The sequence below is a fragment of the Microdochium trichocladiopsis genome (assembly GCF_020744255.1).
Source record: "Microdochium trichocladiopsis strain MPI-CAGE-CH-0230 chromosome Unknown B0I36scaffold_6, whole genome shotgun sequence".
NCBI lineage: Eukaryota > Fungi > Ascomycota > Sordariomycetes > Xylariales > Microdochiaceae > Microdochium > Microdochium trichocladiopsis.
The window spans coordinates 1,209,541-1,231,758 of record NW_025763549.1 but is presented as its reverse complement, the minus strand read 5'-3'; the positions used below and the strand labels follow the sequence as shown (position 1 = coordinate 1,231,758).

Genomic DNA, 22,218 nt, shown 5'->3' with positions numbered 1-22,218 from the left:
GGCCATGAGCGGCAAGAGTTTGTGTCATGTAGCTACAGGGATCATCTCATCCACGCCACGAATTCACGCCGGGCACTTTGCATTCAGTACAGGATTGGCTCGTTTCCAGGTCCTTTGGGGGATGCTGGGGACAGCTCTCTATTGATCACCGACAACATCATTATCATTATCCACGCCGTCTTGAGTCCCTTGCGGGAGATTGCTTTTTCATCTACACCATTTTTTTGTGTTGCCCACCACTGGAATCAAAAGGAAAAGGAAACCCGGAGAATCGACTTTTGTACAAATTAAGAATTATTCTTCTTTCCTTTGGTATTGCTCGTTGTCGTCCCCTTTCCTCTCGTGCACATCCAGTTCCTCCATTGCTTGCTATCGTTCCGTGCCGATGTTGTTGTTTTCTTGCTGTGGTGCTGCCTGTGGTGGTTGCTGGGCACGGCGTGTCTTAAAATCGGCGGTTGCAAGAAACATTGCTGGCATTTAAGGAGGACTTTGGACAAAGTGTACTCGCCAGTCTCTCCTTCTGGCGGGTGAGGCGCGGATACTGGTTTGCAACTTAGCACGCGTCGGGAGATCAAGGATTGAAAGAACCGGCGCTTGTGGCATGCTCGCCAGGTGAATGTTGGGGATTTGTGCCACGAAAAGAGGATGTCACGTACGGCACGAGGGTCTTATTTATTTGGGCTTGGGCTTGGGCTGGGGGTTGGGGCGGCCCGTGGTGTCGTAGGCGCCGCGGCCCATGTTGGTGAGATCCATGGCACTGTTCGTGGTGGCCATCAGGAGCTGCTCGAGGAGCTAATGGTTGGTGCCGTGTATAGTGATCTTTTAGCCTGGAGGCGGTGTTGGGATGTCGCTGCGTCGTGGGCCAACTGCCGTTTTCGTGCTAAGGAGCAAGTGCAGAATGTCCGATTTTGATGGCAATATCCTCAGGAGCGTATTGTGCTTGGTCGATGAACTGCAGGCAGAATAGAGAGCGAGGGATCCGGACCAAGCAAGTGATCACGGAGAGATCATCTTATATGTAATGCATGGCGAACAACGTCCAGAGCAAGGGCTGGCCGGCATGAAGCCAGGCACAGCTTGCCCTTTGTTTCTCAACTCGGCTCCGGACCCACGAGCATGTTCATTGCTGGGGATCTGCTTGGTGGGAGTGCGACAATGTTGTTCCGTGGGTGCGCTATGGCACGTTGTTGTTGGTGCCAACAAGCTGAAAGAAACAGGAGACGCATACACAATGGATCTCATGTTGCCAGGCTGGTGGCAAGCAGGAGTCAACCAGGTGCCAGCCATGAACCTATGCAGGATCCCGCCGTCAGGTCGTTTGGATTTTGTGGACGTTCTCTACAGCTCGCTGTTTGGTCGTTGACGATGTCTGTTCTCACAAACAGCGATGCCCGAGGCAGCAACACAGCCGTACCAGAGTTGACAGCCTTGTTGACACTATACGAGGACAAATATCCTAGAAGAGCAGCTTGCGGGCCTGCCAAATACATTAAAGACACGGGAACACCACACAGCCTTGGGCTCTCGCAACGCTTGACAATTGTGTACACAACGCTGCGTTTGCAAGCGCTTGGTAGGCGTCGAGCATGTCTCCAGCCTGCTCGTACCAACATTGCTTGAGGCACGAGGTGCGACATCTCGTCTTCGACCGAGGCGTTTCGCCAAGATGTGCATGCACTCCGCACGGCAGATATGATATTGCGGAGTCAGCAGATCGAGCCCTGGCTTCAGGCGTTCATTCGAGTCAGTGTTGGTCCCTCGGGTCGTGCCCTCTGACAAGGGTCCATGCTGGAGTATCAAGACGAGGCATTGCAACATGCACGAAGGAAGTTGCGACTTTAATGTGCAGATTGCATAAAACAGTGGACAAGTACAGGTCAGGTCAGGTCAGTCTGTTCATCGCCAGAGGCTGCCCAGGTGGGATGAGGTTTGGAAGGATCATGGCATGTCCGTTTGAAGACTGGGAGGTCGGTCGGGTTAGGAAGTCACGACCAGGGACGCCATGCCTCTTACGGACCTCGGGAGCCGTCTGTGCTCGTCTGGGCAGGGCCTTGTGTGGTCATGTGCCCAGGTGGTTGTCGGGTGTGTTGCCAGGAGTGCCTGATATGAGACGGCGACGTGGACCCGCTTTTGATTGCGCAATGACGCATTCTGATTTGCCATGGCCAGGCGGCGCATCCAGGTCCGAGGACGGCTGCCTCGGAGCTTGGCAGGCAGATGGCTGACCCGACTCGGCCAGTCAGCACCTGCCGGATCAACCCACGACGCGTACGCACTCCAGGGCAGGCTGACCATGTCCAGGTACTATCTACACTATCTAGGTGGTGTAGATACGCGTAGCTTCCAAGGGCGCCTGGTGCGCAGATCTCGAGGCCTGAGGCAACAACCTCCAGGCAGCAGGTTAGCGTGGACAACGCCGGGCGGCAAAAGACTGGTGACGCCCAAGACACCTGGGCAGTCAGCGATGGGGGAGGAGTCTGGGGGCCGTGCTTGGCTGGGCCAGAGTGCGCTGTTCCTGCTTCTGGCCCACCACTACGACGCTATCGCCGCGCTAGGACAGGCGTGTTGCTGGGGGAAAGCTCCCCGGCTGCCCAGGGCCTCCCAGCCATGCCTCCCCAAAACAATCGTCATCGCAAGCGGCGGCGCCCCAGTCGATGCGCCCGCCCGCTGCGGCCAGTCACGGGCCCCGTCTCAGCCCAGCCCGGCCCCTTTGCGCCTGCCTTCCCCATCCAGCTCCCCATCTCCATCCTCCTCCATCCGTCACCTTCACCTCTCCCTCAAACATCCATCTTCATCTCCATCCCTCATCAACCCTATCTCTGCCGATCGCGGGCTTCGTCGGCACTCTCACTGCTTTCAACATCCAACACAACCCTCCAACCCGCTGTGCATCCAGGTGCTGCCCACCATGAAGGGAGCTCTCCTCACTGCGGCGGCAGTCCTTCTGGGCTCCGCCAACGCCGGCGTCCACAAGATGAAGCTCAAGAAGATCCCTCTTTCCGAGCAGATGGTATGCCGTCCCCCGTCGCCATCACAGGCTGCTGACCATGTCACTAACCACTGCAAACGTGTAGGAGACGATGCCTCTCGAGGGTCAGGTCCGTGGCCTCAGCCAGAAGTACCTTGGCGGCCGGCCCGTCGATGTCCACTCCCAGGCCATCTTCCACGACTCGACTGCCCACATTGAGGGCGGCCACCCTGTCCCCATCTCCAACTTCATGAACGCTCAGTGTAAGTCTCTGATGTTTTTGCAACCGCGTGAGAGCAATGATGGCGACAACGATTCCCTGAGAGTTCGACGTGTTGACCCGTTGGCCTGCGACATTAGATTTCTCTGAGATCAGCCTTGGCACTCCTCCCCAGTCCTTCAAGGTCGTCCTTGACACTGGCAGCTCCAACCTCTGGGTGCCCTCGTCCCAGTGCGGCAGCATCGCATGCTTCCTCCACTCCAAGTACGACTCGTCCGCCTCCTCCACCTACAAGGCCAACGGCACCGAGTTTGAGATCCGCTATGGCTCCGGCGAGATGAAGGGCTTTGTCTCCCAGGACACCCTCACCATCGGTGACCTCCACGTCAAGAACCTCGACTTTGGCGAGGCCACCAGCGAGCCTGGCTTGGCTTTTGCCTTTGGCCGTTTCGACGGTATCCTTGGTCTTGGCTTCGATCGGATTGCCGTCAAGGGTGTCGTTCCCCCCTTCAACGCCATGGTCAACCAGAAGCTTGTCGACGAGCCCGTCTTTGCCTTCTACCTCGGCAGCGAGAGTGGCCAGGACGACTCGGAGATTGTCTTTGGTGGTGTTGACAAGGACCATTACACTGGCAAGATCACCGAGATCCCCCTGCGCCGCAAGGCTTACTGGGAGGTTGACTTCGACTCCATCTCTTTTGGCAAGGAGACTGCTGAGCTTGAGAACACTGGTGTTATCCTTGACACTGGTACCTCTCTCATCGCCCTTCCCACCGACCTTGCCGAGCTTCTGAACAAGGAGATTGGCGCCAAGAAGGGCTACAACGGCCAGTACAGCGTCGACTGCTCTGCTCGTGACAGCCTGCCCGACATCAGCTTCAAGCTCGCCGGCCACGACTTTGCCATTGGCCCCTACGACTATATCCTCGAGGTCCAGGGCAGCTGCATCTCCACCTTCATGGGCATGGACTTCCCTGCCCCTGTTGGTCCCCTTGCTATTCTCGGTGACGCTTTCCTGCGCCGGTGGTACTCTATCTACGACCTCGGCAAGGGCACCGTCGGCCTCGCCAAGGCCAAATAAGCGACTACAACATGGATATGACTTAATGATTACAGATGCTGTACTTGTCTGGCAAGACGGATATTACAGACGTCTTACGGTAGCCCGAGCTTTGTCTATCACGGTTCGCGCTGCTTGTGAGGTGTCCTTCGCGCAGGATGAGCCTCGTGTGTTCACAGAAACCTTTGGATGGCAGATTGGCAGGCTTAATGACAGCAGCACAGAAACCGTATTTAGCAGCAATATTCCATTGAATTCAGATTCTTTTATTCTGCTCCATGTCTCCCGAACATGATGACTTGTTGTTTCTCTACCCCACCCAGGCCGAAATCTCCATTCGGTGTGTGCAAAGACTTGAAATTAGTGATGATTCTGACCACGCTCTGTGAGCGGTTATCCGTAGTACTTGGTACACTTGCGCACACCGTCCCCTGTGCTCAACAAACAAAACAGCAGGGCTTTTTTGCCCAAAACCTTCCTCCGTTTAGATAAGACGACGAGGGAATTAAAAAGACAGTTCAACGACCCCCTAATGGCTCCCAATACTCCGGAATGCAGCCCTGCACCGTTTGGAACAGGGCTCGCAGAAATGCGCACCATTGACCCGTGCACGCCATCCTCCATGCAAACTGAACACACTTGCAGCAGAACAGATACATCCCGCCCCTTTTCTTTCCCTTCCCTTTATGACTGATAAGGACCTGCGTCCCACGGCTAGAGCCAAGCATCCTATACTCCCCTGCTGGCCACGGGCAGCGCGCCATTCGTCGGCGGAGCAGCCGCACCACCATTGACGATGGGAGATGCCGAAGAAGCTGGGCCTAGCTGTGGGTGCGGTGTCGGACCGGGGCTCGCGACGCCGAGTGTGCCTGCACCCATGTCTGGAACCGCGGCGTGACCCGCGGAGATCGATGCGCGCGTGGGAGGGCCCACGCGCCCTTGATGCATCGCCTGCTCGACCTGGTTCGCGTTGTGGAACTGTGCTGGCGACCCGGCTTTCCCGGCCACTTGGTGTTGCTGGTGAGGCATCATCGGCCCTTGTTGGGGATAGCCTCTGGCCTGGGGGTTAGCCAAATTGGGCTGCTGGGCACTAACCGAAGGCTGCCTTTGCTGCGGTGTGCCGGTCGGCCTGAATCCATGCTGCGGCTGCATATGCGGTTGCTGTGGCGGGACATGAGGTGACGAGACTGCCCTCGGGGGCGGTGCGCCGTTCGGGTACTGGTTGTACTGTGGGTGCGTGGGCGTGCCTTGCTGGTGCTGCGGCTGGTAGCTGTGTTGTGCCATATTTGGCGTCTGTGCACTCGGCTGGTAGGCAGAGAACCGCGGCTGCGTGTTAGGCGTACCCACGTTTGAGTATCCGGCGTGCTGCGGGAACTGCTGGCGATTCTGTGGCGGAGTGCCATAAGCTCCTGCTTGTCCGTATGCAGGTTGACCTTGCGCAGCTTGGGCGTTGTAAGCTGCTTTGGTGTACTGGTTTGGCTGGCGGTATCCGGGCGGCCTTTGGTTATACGCTGGCGGCATGCTCTGTGGCGGCCGCTGCATAGGACCTGGCCGCACGGGTGTCTGGGCGCCGCCGTAGTACTGGGCGTTGGCGACAGGAGCCCTGTTGTTCTGGTATGGTTGCCCATATGAACCAGAAGCCCTGTGCGACGAAGGTCTTGCTGGCTGTGCAACAGCTTGGGACGCCATTCTGGCCCGCGCAGCCGCCTCGTCCTCATCCATGGATCCCCGGTACTCGTCTGTTTTGACCTCCATCCTCATGGATATGTTGAGCTCGTCTAATTTGTCCGAGTTGAGACGAGCAACTGCGTAAGGGGGGAGGCTCTGCACGATCAAGCTGAGCTGAGCTTTGAGAGCGTCGTATGTCGCAGTTTCCTCCTCATCAGGCTGGACGGGGCTGCCGTTGGTAAGCATATCGCTATGGGCCGGATCTGCAGCGTAGCGGCTCTGAACGGCTGCGGAAGGTAGTGTCAAGTTGCGGTTCTTCTGATATGAAACCAGCGTCTGGATCATATCAGACACCTGTTGTAGAATATCGTCCGTGTCCTTCTCTTCTTGTGTCTTGGCGCCTTGGAGGCACGCTTGCTCAAGACTAGGATCCACGAGACTGTCGTCCCAGTTCTCGATGGCGTTCTCAATCAGTTTTTCATCAATATCGGCTGGCGGGATGGCATTCGCCTCTTTCGGGGTCTCATCTTCATCTGTTCCGTCACCTTCCACGAGACGATCGAAACTGCGCTTGCCATGCTTCTGCCACCAAATTGTCTGGCTGACCAGTCCGGACGAGACCATGGCCGCTGAGTCATCCTTGGAAGGAGCAAAGCTGGAGAAGGCGCCACGAAATAATGACTCCATTTCCGATGCCTCCAACTCCGTGATCGACGGCTTGTTTCCAGCCAAGCTCATGGCTCTCTCGCGCTGCTTGGTCATGATTTGCTGTGGCGGGGCGGCATTGCTGTAGTCAAGCCAGCGGCCAGTGGAAATGCTCTGGCTGAAATAAGACCCTACACGGTACTTTGACTTCTCAGTCAGCTCGGGGCGGTGCCAGCCAACGTGGACGCCTCTCGTGGAGCTTTTGGGGGCCTTGGGCGGTTGTAGCGACTGCAGATTACGAGGAGGGGGGAACAGCTCGCCCAGGGTCTTTGGTTTTCGGGCCTTGTCCGCTGGCATTGGGAAAGTGTAGGGCAATGCCTTCGTGGTCTTGACGCCCAAGGGCAATCCCTTTTCGCGGAGCGGCTGGGCCCCTTGCTGCAGGCTCGAGTACAACGGTCGATACCGAGGGGCCTCGCCATAGACTGTGAGCATAACATTGCCGCTGGCATTCGATTGTAGTGTACTGAAGTCGGCGAGGCTCTGAAGGACCTCTGGTGTGGGTCTGGGAGTCGGATAGTTCAGCTCGCGCTTGAAGAGATCATACACCCGCTGTGCGAAATTGATCGTCTCGGCAATAGCCTTCTCGTTCTTGGCGCCGACATCGCCCGAGCCGTCCTCTTCGCGGCTGAGCTCGGCCAGCTGAGTTTGGATGGATGCCCTAACATCGGCAACAATAGTCTCGACATCCTCATATGCGCCTTTGGCTACCTTGTCCGCAATGGACAGTGTCGGCTCGCTGTCTTCTGATTTTTGGCGCTTCGCTTGTGGCTCGATTGACGGGATGATGCCTGAGATTGACCGGCTGAGAAGGGAAGGCGTCGTGTCGTGTCTGTAGAAAAAACACGTTAGTCACCGAGGAGGTTGTTTTTTTGACAAGATTGGCGGGCCACGGCGCATAATGCCCAGGTCTGCTCACCTCTGCAACACGGTGAAACAATCCTGAAGACGAGACTTGTCGATCTTGGTCGGCGCGGGCGGATTCGACGCGACACCATTCGCAGACGCCGGCTGGTCAGCGAGAGCGAGAGGGCCGTCGCCGCGTTTTCGCTTTGCCGAAAGGGAGCCCGTCGGCGATGCTGGCGGCGCATTGTCGCTTCCAGTAGATGGCTGCACAGTGCCTTCTGTAGCGTGCACAGCGGTCGCCGCGATGCCGTTAGGCACCACCACTGCCGGCGAGGCCATCGTGAAGGTCGAGGCAGGCGTGCTGGCAGTCCCTTCAGCGTTGCGAGGCGCGGGGATGGGTTCAGTGCTGGCTGGGCGTGGGTCGTGGGCAAGAGGCTCGCCTTGCAAGTATTTCTGGGCGATGGGCAGTTGGTGCTGCGCGATTGAGCAGTCGGGTGGACGACCCAGAACGTGGGTAGGACGACGGGCAGAGGCCCTGGTGCGAATGGGTGGGCGCGATGTCCAGGGAAGCGCCTTGGGTGGTGCTGCAGCGTTGCTGGCGAGAGACAGCTCGATGGCCGCTGTGGGTGCGGGTTCGTGAAGCGTCGCGTTGGCGTGCGCGGTTGGTCGCGATTTGGCAAGGTGGAGGAAATGGAGCGAGCAGGCAAGCAGGCAATTCAGGCGTCGCGCAATCCAGCACCAGCTCTTGCCCAGGTGGTCCAGTGCCAGGGAGGGAGAGAGAGCTGCAGGAGGAGTGTCGAGCCAACTGCCATCTGTCAAGAGTGCCGATCTGGCCAGCTGCCAGCTGCCAACTTCACAGATCTCCACAGTTGCAACAGCCTTGGAGACTCCTCCAGTCCAAGGGTCCTCTTGATCACTTGCACGCTTCTCTAATTACTTCCAAAGCCTACTTGAGCACTGAGAGCCAAACCCACTTCTTGATAATTTTTGAACAAAGACATTTCGCTCTTGATGCTTGAAACTCCATCCCGCTCGGCCCGGCAGGCATAGGCAAGCATGAATGTCGCGGGCGACGGATCCGTGTCCCTAAGCAATGTGATGTCACGGCTTCCACAAATGCAAGTAAGAGTATTGTCGCGGAGAATACCAAATTCGCTCTTCCAGGTCCCTAGCCTGGCGTCGTAAATCAACAAGGGTGTTTGCCCAATCATCACGGCGGTCTCGCGGTAGTGACTTCTAATGCGGAAAGTGGATATGCTGGGGTTGCTTGGAGAAGCTGGAAGCTTGCGAACCCGCCCATGCTTGACGCCGACAATGAGAATTGGACGGCTATGTGGTTATGTGGCTGTCTGTGCACTTGCTCGGAGTTCTGGTTGTCATCAATCAAGTAGATATGCCTCGGGTGCACCTGCCACAAATCCGCTGCCAGACACAGATTCGCCAGACTTCGACAATTCAAAGACTGGGAGCTTCGTGACTGCCCAGTCCAACTTCCGTAGAGCTTCGAAGGCTACAAAAGAGCACGCATCGCCAGCGTGAACAGACTCTGAAGGCTCGCCAATAGGCGCCATCCTCTGCAACCCAAGCCCCGCAAACTCCTGAGGCTTGTCACCTGCAGCTGTTGTCGATGATGCGACGGTGGCCTCGACTCGTATTCCATCATAACTCCGTTTGTCGTTCGGGTCAAGCCTGTCTGCCTGTTATGTATTCGTTTCGAGTTTACGGGCCTACACCAGTACACCTGGTGATTTCCAGAGCATCCTGTCGCACATTGAGTGTCAGTAGTGTGCGGCTCGCCACAGAGAGAAGCTAACTTACTGGCACGCCTGACGGTTCCCAGCCCTCAACAAAGCGGCTTTCGTACACAAGGTTTGGGTTGCCGCGGGGGCTATTTGTGTCTCCCGAATTGAAGGCTTCCTTTTTCTCTTGGACAGTCCTTCGAACGTATTCGAGATACGGCGGGTTGCCCGGTTTGACAACTTCATCGGAAAGTTAGGGCACAGGATATGTCTAGCCATGGGAGTAGGTGCTTACCATTGTCAGCGGCGTAGACCGAACCGGGACCAACAAGCTCGAGCTCTTCGCACAGTTTCAAGTCAGGCGTGTACGCTGGCTTCAGATGGTCCAGGAAAAGCAAGTCGATATGCTTCAAGTCGCCTCCACCATGCAGACGTTTCAGGGAGGTGGCACTGTTGCCAACGACAACTCTGACAATGTCGCGGAGGCCAGCCAGGTCAGCCAGCATTGTGATGACAGCGGCAAACTCGGCATTGTGCTCCAGACTCCAGTACTGCTTTCCGCCAGCAGCTTGAACCGCTGCGGCGAAGGCAATGGCTGAATAGCCGACGTAACCTCCTAGCTCCACCATCACCTGGGGCTTCACCTCCGTGATGAGGTCGATCACCGTCTTCGCCTTATATGGTCCGATGTTCATCAAATACTTCTTGGTCTTGCCGAACTCATCAATTGCATCCAAGACTCTCTGTGGATTCCCACGCATTTCTTCCAGTTGTGGGTGCCCATATACAAAATGCAGAAGAGCGATTTCGCGGCCGTCATTGTACTTCGACACCATCTGGTCAGCTCCAGCGTTGTATCTTCTGCAACAGAACACTTACGTAGACTTCCTCCTGTGGCTGATATGCAACGCCCTTGAAACCTGGATCTACCGTGGAACCCATTGTCCTGTCACCGAATTTTGCAGCGTTTGGCAAGAATCTCGCAATCGTGGAAGAAGAGTGAATCTGAACGGTCTTTTTGAGGCGTTCCGGAGGTTCATCGACAAATTGGACCGTGGCAAAGACACCAACTTGAGGCTGGGCCCGTCCACCCTGGGCGACTTATGCCAGAACAACCCCGCGTGCAAGCCCTGCCTCCTTCGGCCATGGCTGCATGTGGTCGAGTCGGCAGCGTGGTGTCATGCTGTCATGGCGAAGCATATTGGAGTCATTGACTTCCTGGAAACGTCTCCGCAGGTTAGCTGGACCACTTGGCCAATGGCAGTGCTACGCTCCAATCATTCCGGATCTTTCAGCAAGGGCGACAAGTGTGTAGGCTAGCATCGAGACCTTCAGGGGAAAACAACCGCTCCACCACATGCAGCGCATGTACCTTGCGGCGGCTCACCGGTCGCACCCCCTCGCCCCATGAGGGGTGGCCTTTTGGGGGCGAGAGGGCCCTGATGCACTTACCCCTGGCCCTACATGCACGCATGGAAAAACGGCACTAATCGAGGTCTTTCTTGCATAGAGGAACGTTGTAAGCAAGATCTACTAGCTGGAGTTGTCTTAGATCTGGGGCACCCCACTCCAAGCTCGAAGTCAACCACCAAGCTTGTGCGGCTCCATCGATCTGGGGCTTTGGGAGCCTGAGCTCTTGACCAATCATGTCTCAAGTGGTATGCACGAAGTCCTGCCATTTGTGATGGAGAAGTCACATTTACGAATCCGCATCATCTGTCCTTGTATGCGGTGGACTAAGTCATTTGGTCATTGACTCTGCTTGATGACGAGTATATCGACTGAATTGGGAGGTTCCGAGTACCCGTAGGCTTTGTACTCGTCTCACGGTACCTGGCGCAGGGAGACGCAGGGCATTTAAAAGGGGCACAAATACCCGTGACCGTAACTGCTTGGTCCCTGGATCTTGATCCTGCCATTGACCTCGGCTCCTCAAACTTCTTCCCCAATTTCTTACAGGCTGCTCACTGAACTGTTCAACACTCCTCATACAATCATGTCGGACCTCAAGGCTAACGTCTCGGAGACCGCCGAGGGTTTCCACGTCGAAGGCTATGAGAAGATCACCTACGATTTCACCTTTGTCGACGGTGTCTTTGATCTCGCAAACACCCAGTTGGCTAATTGCTACAAGCAGTGGGGCCGAGTGCTTGCTGTCACAGACAAGAATGTGTTCCGGATGTATGGAGCCAAGATGGAGAAGTACTTCGAGCACCACGGCCTGAAGTTTAAGGTTCACCAGACCTCCATTGGCGAGAAGGCGAAGACGATGGACACTCTTCTGAGCATTTGCGACTCAATGACCGAGTTCGGCATTATCAGAAAGGTTAGTGCCAAGACGAGATCAAGTCCTGATTTCTTGTGAGACTAAAAAATGTACTTGTTCATAATAGGAGCCAGTCCTTGTTGTCGGAGGCGGTTTGGTCACAGACGTTGCAGGGTATGCCCTTCCCTATTGCTGACCTTGTACATTTCGCACCTTCTAACGTGTGCAATTTCAGATTCGCGTGCGCGGCCTATCGGCGCAACACAAACTTTATCAGAGTTCCTACTACAGTTATTGGTCTGATTGATGCCAGTGTCAGCATCAAGGTCGCCGTCAACTACGGCAACTACAAGAACCGCCTGGGCGCTTATCATGCCCCGATCCATACGTTCCTTGACTTCACCTTCTTGCGCACTCTTCCCGTAGCCCAGGTTCGGAACGGCTTTGCAGAGCTCATCAAGATTTCGTCGTGCGCTCACCTTGAGGTGTTCGACCTCTTGGACAAGTACTGCGAGCAACTCATCGAGACAAAGTTTGGCAGGGCTGACAACGCCCCTGAAGTAGTCCGCAAGGCCGCTGATATTGTAAGCCCAGAATGCCCGACTTTTTTTGCAGCCATCGTACATGGACGAATTCAGCTGACCGCTGGGTGAACCTCTGCAGATCAACCGTGAAGGAATTTATGAGATGTTGAAGCTCGAGTCTCCCAATCTGCACGAGATTGGGCTTGACAGAGTGATTGCTTATGGTCATACGTAAGTATTTATGAATTCCCGCAGGAGAGACTTTCCGGTGGTACTGGAATGTTTAACCACTAATGCATCGAACTGTGTAGATGGTCACCGCTGCACGAACTTGTCCCCGAGACACCACTTCGCCACGGCCATGCAATTTCAATCGACATGGCCTACACAGCGACTCTGGCCAAACAGCGCGGCCTCCTGTCCGATGCCGAGCACAAGCGCCTGCTGACACTCTTTTCTCGCGCGGGCCTGTCAATTGATCATCCTCTTTTCAACGACGAGGTGCTTGCCAAAGGCACCGAGGCTATTCTCAAGACCCGCGACGGACGCTTGCGCCTAGCTGTGCCTAACCCCTTGGGTAGCTGCAGCTTCGTCAACGAGTACACGACCGAGGAGCTTTCCAAGGCTCTGCACCAACACAAGGCCGTGTGCAAGACATATCCGCGCGAGGGTGCTGGACTTGAAGCCTACGTTGACAGCAGCGACACTGGGTACACAGACAACACTACCGAGGATTCGAGCGTGGAAGAGGCAGCTCGCCAAGCCGGCCTCATCTCTGATAGCCAGCACTTGAATGGAACCAACGGCAGCAAGACCAATGGTGAAGCTCAGGCGCGAGCAACTGTCAATGCCGACAAGTCGCTACTCGAGAAGGGCAAGGTCGTGTTCGACGGGCTCCTCAATGGTCGTGGTGTCAAGGCGCAGGCTTAAAGCGAGAGAAGTTCAGCAGGTGCATCTGTGGCTTCATTCACCCTGCTTTCAGAGTCGCTTCCTGACAATTGATTACGCTATTCATGGCACATCGCATTGTGGGAACCGGATTTGACCGCCGAGCCCATGTGCACAGGCGAACGCATGTTGCTTGCAGGTCGCCAATATCGCGAAAAACAAAACATATGACCTAAGTGTTGTTTTAGCTCACGACCAAGTATCAATGAAATAATTTGATCCGTATGATAACGTGTGTTAACAAAAGCTGTGATTGAAAACGTATCGTTCTCGGACAATATGATCCGTCTGGATGTGACAGCATGTGACAAGTACTCAATACGACGAGCTCATGGTGCGTGACTACGGCCAGGTCTCAAGTCCCGTGAGACACTAGACAAGTTTTTTGTTGGACATCGTAGACGCGCATCGGCACCCTGGACGCGCATCAAAGCTAATTCGATGGCGTGTCTGAGCGCAGGGTCCAAAGAAGAAGTGCGAAGATCTAGGTCCCCTCGATCATGACGCGGCAGCTAGGTCACGCCGCAGGATCTCAGCTCCGCATCCAGAACACGGATGAGGGGGGATCGAATTGTGGAACGAGCAAGGAAAAGTGTTGACGTCTTTGATATCGCTGGCAAGTCCACGGTACGCGGAATAGAGTGCAGCTTGCCAGCATTGCGAAAGTCTCGGCTACTGCACAGACTCCACTCTAACTCAAGCACGCCCACTGCCGGAACGATCCAAAAGTTGGAATTCCCATGTCATCCTTGTCTTGGGCCCCCCACTCACCCGCCCTGAAACTCACCCGGTGTGACTGGATCAAGGGGACCTCGCAGCAATGGTGATCTATGTGGTACCCACGCCAAGAATGCGGCTGGAGACTTATGAGGGCGTGAGGCCAACGAAGTCTGATCTCCGAGGATGGCGCTATGCGCGGGAGAAGCCGCCGGAGCCAGCCTCTCAACCGTTTGTAGGCGGGATTTGGGCCGTAGCGCGATCCGAAAGTTTATCACTAGACTACGCAGTAAGCTTGATAGGGCTGGCTGCATGCTTGTGGGCGTCAAGAAGGGACAGAGCGTGCCCCGCTATGGGCCAGGGAACTTTTCGATTGCCCAATCAACTTTGTCCAACTTCAGGGTTCCACTTTTGCGGGACTTCCCATCTGAGTCGTTGAATCATTACTTCTGGTAGCGCTGTCGTGCGAGAGCGACTTTGGAATGCTGTACTCCGGTGAGGTGCACGGAAGGTACCCTTCTCACACGCTCCATGGCCGTGGCGAAGGCCTTGGCTAGGGCTCTCTGACAAGTTTTTGTGACAGGCAGGATGGCATGTGGCTCACTAGAGATCGGCACAGGCTTCCAGACGGTTATCTTTGCCATGTGTCAATGGCATGGTGTAAGAGGTTGGAGGCTCAAATCTGGAAGCAGCGGCGAGTACCTACCTGATAGAGCAGCACCCCTTTGACTGACTCCATAACCACTATGATTGACACTGCTACCACACTGCAGGTGTTGAGCAAGAAGAGGCACGCTGCGGACCAGTCGTCACGCTTACACGTAGACAGTCTTCGCCCTCATCCGCTTTCGAAGGGAGATAAAGTGGGCTGTGGAGAGAAACCATCAGGTCCGTGGCTGTCTGGCCTTTTCACGATGATGACACGCAGCTATTGAAGGCCCCATTACTCGACGATCTGGTAATCGTCTTACGTTTGCGACTCGGCTCCGAACAAGTCACTCGTCACTCGTCACAGCTACGGCTCCCCTCCATATCGAAAAGTCACTTCTACCTTGCTTGCATTTCAATTCTCCACGATCCTCTGTGGCTTGCGAGCACCATTTCGCAATACCGGAACGTACTCGTTGCCGCCACCACCAACTCTGCAGCCGCCTGCAGTCAGTGCACATGTACTTGGCCGAAAGCCACGTCGGAAACCGCCCAGACAGATCGCGCACTCACAGAGACGGGGAAGCGCAATAGCAATGGCTCCCACGGCAACAGCAGCAGAAAAACGCCGGCAAAGACCAACAGCACACGAACCAGCTGCCGCAGAAAGCTCAGGCAAGGCAGCAGAATTTCCAGGAGAGGGGTCGGAAGCTGTCAGACCTGCAGGATGGCATCATGCGGGGACGGCGGCACGATCCTTGTCGCTCGTGCTGCTGAGCCTGGCACTGCTGCCTTTCACCGGTGTATGCATCCTCGTCGCACGAGTGTCGTATTTGCTGCGGCATAGTCCGAATGCGTCGTCTGATCTCCCCGCGTTCCCCCTATTTCTGGTGGCCGATGGGCACGACAGGACTTCAGCTCATCAACGTGGTCGCATTCTCGATGGGGCAGAGCCAGACCGGACATCGGATAGCAGTGACAGCCGCGGCAATGGCTCCTGCGACGACAGCGGCAATGACCACGGATCGGATGCTCCGAAACAGCGGCAGCACGAGCGTCAGCAGCGACAACGCAATGTACTGGTAACGGGGGTCGGCATGGCCAAGGGCCTAACCCTTGCCCGATCGTTCTATCTTTGTGGCCATCGCGTCGTGGGCGCAGACGCTGAGAATCACGGCATCCCCTGCTCCGGGCGCTTCTCGCGGTCTCTGTCCCGGTTCTACACCCTGGCCAGGCCCGGCAGTGACGCAGGACAGGAGGGATACATCCGGAGCCTGGTCGAGATCATCAAGGCCGAGGACATCGATCTGTGGGTTTCCTGCTCTGGAGTGTCGAGCGCCGCCGAGGACGCAGAGGCCAAGCAGATCATTGAGGCCAGCGCAACACTGGGCTGCCGGTGTATCCAGTTCGATGTGGCCACGACGATGGAGCTGCATGAGAAGGACACTTTTATGCGGGCGGCGAAGAGGCTGGGCCTGCCTGTGCCCGAGACGCATGATGTGACTTCGCATGAGCAGGTAATGAACATCCTCAGGCGTGGAAGTGGCAATGGCAGTGGAAGTGACAGTGGTAGCGGAGGCGGCCACAAGTCCTTCATTCTGAAGACTGTAGGCGTAGACGACAAGCACAGAGCCAACATGACCCTGCTGCCACTGCCCTCCTGGCCAGAGACCGAGCGCTACGTCTCCCGCCTCCCCATCTCCAGGACAAGCCCCTGGATCGTGCAACAGTTCATCCCAGGTGGGCAGGAGTTTTGCACGCACGCGCTCGTCGTGCGCAACGAGGTCAGGTGCTTCACGGCGTGCCAGAGTGCCGAGCTCCTCATGCACTACGAGGCACTGAGCCCGGACTCGGCGCTGTACAAGGCCATGCTGGACTTCACGCGCGAGTATGTAGCACGCCATTCCTCCTCCAAAGGTGTCGGGGAGATGACGGGCCATCTGAGCTTCGATTTCATGGTTGAGGACGTCGCAGTCAGCGCATCGAAGTATGAGAGGCGGGTTTATGCTATAGAGTGCAACCCACGCGCTCATACGGCTGTGGTGCTGTTCGCCCAGCACGGCGCAGAGATGGAAGCCATGGTGGCAGCCTACATTTCAGCTACAGACGCTGTCAGCAGGGACAAACATCGTGATAGCAATGGCGAGAACCCCAGAGATGTTATGCAGATCTCTCCGCCAGTCAACACTCTGCCGCGCTACTGGCTAGCCCACGATCTCGTGTCGCTGGTGCTCCAGCCATTGGTCAGGCTTGTCTTCTCAGGTGACTGGATTGCTGGTGCCGAGCTAGTCAAAGGGAGCATCAAGCTTCTCGAGCACATCCTAACGTGGAAGGAAGGCACTTTTGAGGCGTGGGATCCGATGCCTGCTTTCTGGCTCTATCATGTGTATTGGCCGCTCACTATCTTGTCTGCGCTCTGGCGTGGTGTGAGATGGAGTCGGGTTAATGTTAGCACGACCAAGATGTTTTTGTGCTAGATTGGCTACTGTGTAGCTGAATAGTGAGACCAGAATCTTTCCCCCTCGAGGATGGATATAACAGATATTCATTTTGTTCCTATATGCTTTATGTTTCTGTGCTTCGACAATGCATAAATATAGTCCGTCCGAGAAGATTAATGGTTCTCAACCGTCTTCACTAGCGCGCCAGCAGCACCCTCGTCCAGCGCATCAAGAGCTTGCATCTCGTTATTGTCCAGCTCGAAGCCATACACATCAGCATTCAGCCTGATGCGCTCTGGGTCGTCACTCTTAGGCAGCGGCACCCAGCCCTTCTGGAGGGACCAGCGGATGAGCACTTGGTTTGCTGTGACGCCGTGTTTATGTGCAACGCCCGCGACCGTCTTGTCGTCAGCCCGCTTATTCCTGGCGATCGGGCAGTAGGCTTGCACGATGATTTTGTTGTCCTCGCAGTACTTGACAATCTCGCGCTGCTGGTGCCAGGGGTGAAGCTGGAATGGTGTCAGCACTACAGTGTCACTCGACCACACTCGCTGTTCCTCTTTATTCACGAGCAAAATGCGCACTTGCCTCGATTTGGTTTGCGTGCGGCGGCCACACCTTGGCGAACTGCTTGAGCTCCTCAATGTGCTTGATGCCAAAGTTGCTCACGCCGATACTCCTGGCCTTGCCCTCCTCATACAGCCTCTCTAGCGCCTGCCACATCTCCTTCCTCTGCCCGGCAGAGACATTTGACGTGTGGATCAGGAACAAGTCCACGTAGCCTCCTCCTCCCTGCTCGACGCCCGGGTTCAGCTTGCGCACGCTCTCAACGCACTTCGCGTAGCTCGCGTCCACGGAACCCCCAGCCTCGAGGATCTTTGTGGTCAGGAACACGTCGCTGCGCTTCAGGCTGGTGTGCTGGCGCACGGCGTCGCCGACCTCACGCTCGTTGCCGTAGAACTGCGCCGTGTCAATGTGCCTGTACCCGACGTCCAGGGCGCGCCGGCACGAGGCGACAGTCTGGTCTGCGGGAGACTTGTACACGCCAAAGCCAAGTTGCGGGATGCGCTGCTTTGAGGCGAGGGTGAGATTATCTGTGACGGCTCGCTGAGCTGCCATGGTGAAACTGGTTCAGATTGGGATTTGGGCGAGCAGAGTCAAAGGATCGTGGCTTCGGTTAGAGGGAAAATTAAAGGTCTCTCTCGACAGTAAAAGTGAATCTCTGTAGAGATGCAGGTGCCTTTTGCTTGTGATGGACGTGCGTGCAGTCAGTGTCGCCGTGAGCTCTTGCGTGGTGGTGGTGTAAGTGGAATGCGGCGTGTGGAGGGGCTGCCACTGCAGTAGCGTCATGATCTCATAGAGCAAAAGTATACCTTCGGACAAGTACACTTTCCCCATTTATTATGTACTCGAGATTTACGGGTCATTGACAGCCACATCTCTACATGCAACTTACACTAACAACATGTCCTGAGGTGGTTGAGCTGGGTTGCTGGTAGTACTAAGCCGTAACACAAGACACAACCTACACCAATACCTCGCTATGCCCCCTTACCACTTGACTTTCCCCGCCTTCGTCCATTGTAATGTAGCCGAAAGTCGTCAACTTCGCTCTCGCTCCATAATGCCAGCATTCAACATGGCGCATGATCTCAATTATTTCACGTGCACTCTGGGGCAGGCCGCACAATACAAGCAGACAGTTCCAGAAAACGAGCAGGCATTCGACACTGTTCTTGACTTGGTCGATCAACAAGCTGAGGCACTTGTTGATAGACCTGCACTGGGCTTCGCCGACTACACTCAAGGTGAGTTTCTGCTGCTTTCATCACAACAGAATATCCTCTGGCAAGTGCATAAGTGACACTTTGAAACAGAAAATGAAAAGCCGTTGTCTTTCAGTCAACTGCGTGACCTGTCAATTCAAGCCACCGAGGTCCTGCTGGACTGTTTGAAAACACGCGAACCAGCGACTTCCTCAGAAACCATAGGCTTGATCTGCGCAAGTGGCCTGGACTTTGTTCTCACATGGCTTGGCTTAATGCGACTGGGCTATACAGTTTTCCTCCTAGCGTTAGTCTTGGGCCATTACCATTCCCTGAGGTTGTGTTCTGATGCTGATTGTCTTATTCCTGCAAACGTAGTCCTCAATTAGATCACAGGGGGCTCAAGCACCTCTGCCAGACAACCGGAGCTTCTATCATTTTCATTGATGACTATCACTACGATTCGTTCAAGGAAGCACAGGACGACACGCTGTCTCTTTTGAAAGTGCCCTCATTTTCGCAACAGGCCAAGCCAGACTATCAAATTATTTCAAACGGGCTGAAGAAGCAGGCCGATACTGCTTACCTGCGACACACTTCTGGGACTTCGTCTGGTCTGCCGAAGCCCATCGTCCAAAGCCAGCTAGGTGCAGTCGGTGTTCTTGCCCGGTTGCCCATGACAGAAAATCCAATCGCGACATTCTCCACGACTCCCCTGTATCATGGCGGCCTGGCAGACTGCTTCAGGTCCTGGTCATGCGGTGCATCAATTTGGTTCTTCCCCGAGGGGAAGGCTCCCATCACTTGTGCGAACATACTCAAGGCTGTACGCTTCGCACGAGACAACAGCTCCTCTTCCGGTGGTGACGACGTGCGCTATTTCTCCTCGGTCCCCTACGTCCTGCAAATGCTCAGCGAGGAAGAAGACGGGATTCGCATGCTCAAGACAATGGACCTCGTCGGTGTCGGTGGCGCAGCTCTCCCCACGGTCATCGGCGACCGACTGGTTGACCACGACGTGAGACTCGTCTCGCGCATGGGCAGTACGGAATGTGGCTTCCTATTATCTTCCGACCGAGACTACGACGAGGACAAGGAGTGGCAATATCTACGCTGCGCTGTGGATGACCCAGAGATATTGGCATTTGAGCCACAGGCCGGCAGCGACCTGTGCGAGCTTGTCGCAGGGCCCAAGTGGCCGCTGCGGAACAAGACGAACCGCGAAGACGGATCCTTTGCTACTTCTGACCTCTTTGAGAGACACAAGTCCATACCCAACGCGTGGAAGTACCACAGCAGGTCTGATGCGCAGATCACCCTTGCGAACGGGAAGAAGTTCGACCCTGCACCGCTGGAGGACGCCATGAGAGCATCCCTCGGCAAGGTGCTGCAGGATGTGCTGGTGTTCGGGGCAGGCAGAGAGTACCCAGGGGCAATACTGTTTGGCAGATCCGCGAGCGACACTGAGGAAGCCATCTTGAACAAAGCGTGGCCCGCCATTGAGGAATTGAACAAGAGCTCTTCAAGCCAAGCACGGCTCTCGAGGGCAGCACTAGTCGGCGTCGTGCCGCAAGACACAGGCGACGAAGCAAAGAAGCCCCTTGAGAAAAGCAGCAAGGGAACGCTACTGCGGAAGCAAGCCGAAGAACGGTACGGCAAGCTGATCGAGTCGGTATACAGCTCACCAAACTCATCTTGCACGCGTCGCGACGACGTTACAGACGAGGAAATTCCAAACGCCCTGCTGGAAGAGTGTAGCAGTTTGCTAGGCCGCAACCTTGATATGGATGAAGACCTGTTTCAGCAGGGGGTTGATTCCATTGCGTGCATTCAGCTACGCAGAATGATCGCGTCGACTTTCTTGTCGAAGAAGCAGTCTTTGCCCTTTAACATCATTTACGACTGCGGATCGATCAAAGCGTTGGCGGCTCACATCGCAAAAATAAGGAAAGGTCAAGCTGGTGTAAAAGATGAGGAAGACAACCGCCAGGAGGAATTGGACGAGATGAGAGAGCTTGTGAGAAAGTACAGCAACGCTAGCCCAAAGATTGGCGAGGGCGGATCCGTGCCCGACACGGTTCGCAACGATCAAAAAGGCGAATCGCAGCCCGACACAATTGTCCTTACTGGGGCGACTGGACTACTCGGAGCACACATACTCGATGTGCTTGCCACAAAAAGCAGTGTTCGGAGAATATACTGCTTGGCGCGTGGCCGGGACAAACACGCGGCCAGGGAGCGAGTCCGGAAGGCCTTGGCCCTTCGGGGACTCAACTCATGGGACCCCGAAGAAGAAATCATCGTCTGCTTGCCTGCAGACCTGACGAAGCCCGACCTGGGACTTGAGGAAGACGACTGGTCCAGAATCAGGAGGGAGACAAGCATCGTCATCCACGCAGCATGGACAGTAAACTTCAGCCTGCGCCTCAGATCCTTCGACAGCCAAATCGCGGGTGTCAGGAACCTACTCGACCTCGCTGCTTGCACCTCTGGCCCGAGCCCTGCACGGTTCTACTTCGTCAGCAGCACTGCAGCAGTCGGCGCCATGAGGGGAACAGGCGTGATCTGCGAGGAACAATCGTCCGACCCGGCCGACGCTACACGTATCGGCTACGCACAGTCAAAGTGGGTGGCAGAGCAAGTCTGTGCAGGATCAACCATAGCACGGCCGGGTTCGGCAAAAACGCCATCTCATAACACCATCATACGTATTGGCCAGCTGTGCGGAAGCAGCAGCAGCGGCGTGTGGAACGCAAGCGAGGCATATCCCTTGATGCTTTCCACAGCTAACATCACAGGCGCCCTCCCGAGGCTGCCAGAGCAGGGACTGAACTGGCTACCGGTTGACCAGGCTGCGGCGGCTGTCGTTGATATTATCGAAACCACTGCAGGGATAGATGACACATCTCTGACACCAGAGACAGATGGATGCCCTGTTTACCATGTGCTGCAGCCTCATATGCGTCCCACATGGGCCGAGATGCTGGAATGGCTGTCTAAGGCGGAGACCGGACCTCGATTTTCGGTGGTTCCTTCCGAGGAGTGGCTTTTGAAGCTGCAGGAAGCTCTTGGGACCGCCGGCGAAACAGAGGACTCCGGAGGGCAGTCGCAGAAACAACATCCTTCTGCAAGCCTGCTCTCATTCTGGCAGGATCGATACAGACCCACCACCAGCGGGGAGAACGACAAGAAGGTCAGCGTGGATGAGACCGCAGCGGGATCGTATCTGAACAATGACTCTTCAGAAGACACAACCAAGAGAGGAGGAGACCAAGATATTGGACAGGGAGAACTGCCGGAGATGTCAAGATTTTCCGTGCGAAAAGCACAGCAAGTCTCGAAAACCATGGCAGCTGTGAAGTCCCTGACAAAGAGTCAGGTACTGGCGATGTGGCGATGGATCTGTGAGCATGTCGGCACCAGAGATTGAACGATGCGGGGGGTAATAGCTATCCCTTGGGAATGCCGTCAAATATTAAGTTGTAATCAGTTTTCATTGCTTTGCTCATCAGCCTCACAGTTTCTACGTTTGTGTTTAGATGGACAATCAGCAGTAGAGTTGAGACTAACTCCCTGTCATCAACCCCGAGCTGTCGTCGCCAGGATCATGTTTGTCGACTCAACTCGCTCAATGGAAGAAGTGCTTATCGTAGCTACCGCCCGTGCGAGAGGTGCAGCCACGGGATTTCTGGGGTTCAACAGATA

At 55.7% G+C, this 22,218-nt stretch overlaps 8 protein-coding genes across 8 annotated transcripts; 4 read left to right on the top strand and 4 right to left on the bottom strand.

The window, feature by feature from the left end:
* Positions 1–672: 672 nt before the first annotated feature.
* B0I36DRAFT_350102 (uncharacterized protein) lies at positions 673–1,637 on the bottom strand (the record flags this gene model as incomplete). The annotated part of the gene is made up of 2 exons (XM_046156855.1): positions 673–792; positions 1,380–1,637. 2 exons carry the CDS (start codon positions 1,635–1,637, stop codon positions 673–675), a joined length of 378 nt encoding a protein of 125 aa, XP_046011468.1.
* A 1,043-nt stretch (positions 1,638–2,680) lies between these two features.
* On the top strand, positions 2,681–4,522 carry B0I36DRAFT_432026 (aspartic protease). Its single transcript, XM_046162606.1, has 3 exons — positions 2,681–3,010; positions 3,075–3,231; positions 3,329–4,522. Exons 1-3 carry the CDS (start codon positions 2,909–2,911, stop codon positions 4,267–4,269), a joined length of 1,200 nt encoding a protein of 399 aa, XP_046011467.1. The 5' UTR covers positions 2,681–2,908; the 3' UTR covers positions 4,270–4,522.
* Positions 4,487–8,141, bottom strand: B0I36DRAFT_290617 (uncharacterized protein). The gene is made up of 2 exons (XM_046151711.1): positions 7,538–8,141; positions 4,487–7,450 (listed from the first exon to the last, which is right to left on the bottom strand). The coding sequence occupies exons 1-2, from the start codon at positions 7,801–7,803 to the stop codon at positions 4,978–4,980; spliced, it is 2,739 nt and encodes a 912-aa protein (XP_046011466.1). The 5' UTR covers positions 7,804–8,141; the 3' UTR covers positions 4,487–4,977.
* Positions 8,142–8,956: 815 nt separating this feature from the next.
* B0I36DRAFT_384735 (catechol O-methyltransferase) lies at positions 8,957–10,145 on the bottom strand (the record flags this gene model as incomplete). The annotated part of the gene is made up of 4 exons (XM_046161022.1): positions 8,957–9,225; positions 9,283–9,443; positions 9,499–10,027; positions 10,083–10,145. 4 exons carry the CDS (start codon positions 10,143–10,145, stop codon positions 9,184–9,186), a joined length of 795 nt encoding a protein of 264 aa, XP_046011465.1. The 3' UTR covers positions 8,957–9,183.
* A 1,054-nt stretch (positions 10,146–11,199) lies between these two features.
* Positions 11,200–12,923, top strand: B0I36DRAFT_245606 (2-epi-5-epi-valiolone synthase; the record flags this gene model as incomplete). The annotated part of the gene is made up of 5 exons (XM_046150169.1): positions 11,200–11,529; positions 11,597–11,643; positions 11,705–12,053; positions 12,133–12,224; positions 12,305–12,923. The coding sequence occupies 5 exons, from the start codon at positions 11,200–11,202 to the stop codon at positions 12,921–12,923; spliced, it is 1,437 nt and encodes a 478-aa protein (XP_046011464.1).
* Positions 12,924–15,373: 2,450 nt separating this feature from the next.
* B0I36DRAFT_269510 (uncharacterized protein) lies at positions 15,374–16,783 on the top strand (the record flags this gene model as incomplete). The annotated part of the gene is made up of 1 exon (XM_046151265.1): positions 15,374–16,783. Exon 1 carries the CDS (start codon positions 15,404–15,406, stop codon positions 16,781–16,783), a length of 1,380 nt encoding a protein of 459 aa, XP_046011463.1. The 5' UTR covers positions 15,374–15,403.
* A 42-nt stretch (positions 16,784–16,825) lies between these two features.
* On the bottom strand, positions 16,826–18,057 carry B0I36DRAFT_325177 (NADP-dependent oxidoreductase domain-containing protein). The gene is made up of 2 exons (XM_046154206.1): positions 17,336–18,057; positions 16,826–17,256 (listed from the first exon to the last, which is right to left on the bottom strand). The coding sequence occupies exons 1-2, from the start codon at positions 17,864–17,866 to the stop codon at positions 16,921–16,923; spliced, it is 867 nt and encodes a 288-aa protein (XP_046011462.1). The 5' UTR covers positions 17,867–18,057; the 3' UTR covers positions 16,826–16,920.
* Positions 18,058–18,386: 329 nt separating this feature from the next.
* Positions 18,387–21,952, top strand: B0I36DRAFT_422908 (uncharacterized protein; the record flags this gene model as incomplete). The annotated part of the gene is made up of 4 exons (XM_046162224.1): positions 18,387–18,555; positions 18,625–18,870; positions 18,942–21,379; positions 21,434–21,952. 4 exons carry the CDS (start codon positions 18,387–18,389, stop codon positions 21,941–21,943), a joined length of 3,363 nt encoding a protein of 1,120 aa, XP_046011461.1. The 3' UTR covers positions 21,944–21,952.
* Positions 21,953–22,218: the final 266 nt, after the last annotated feature.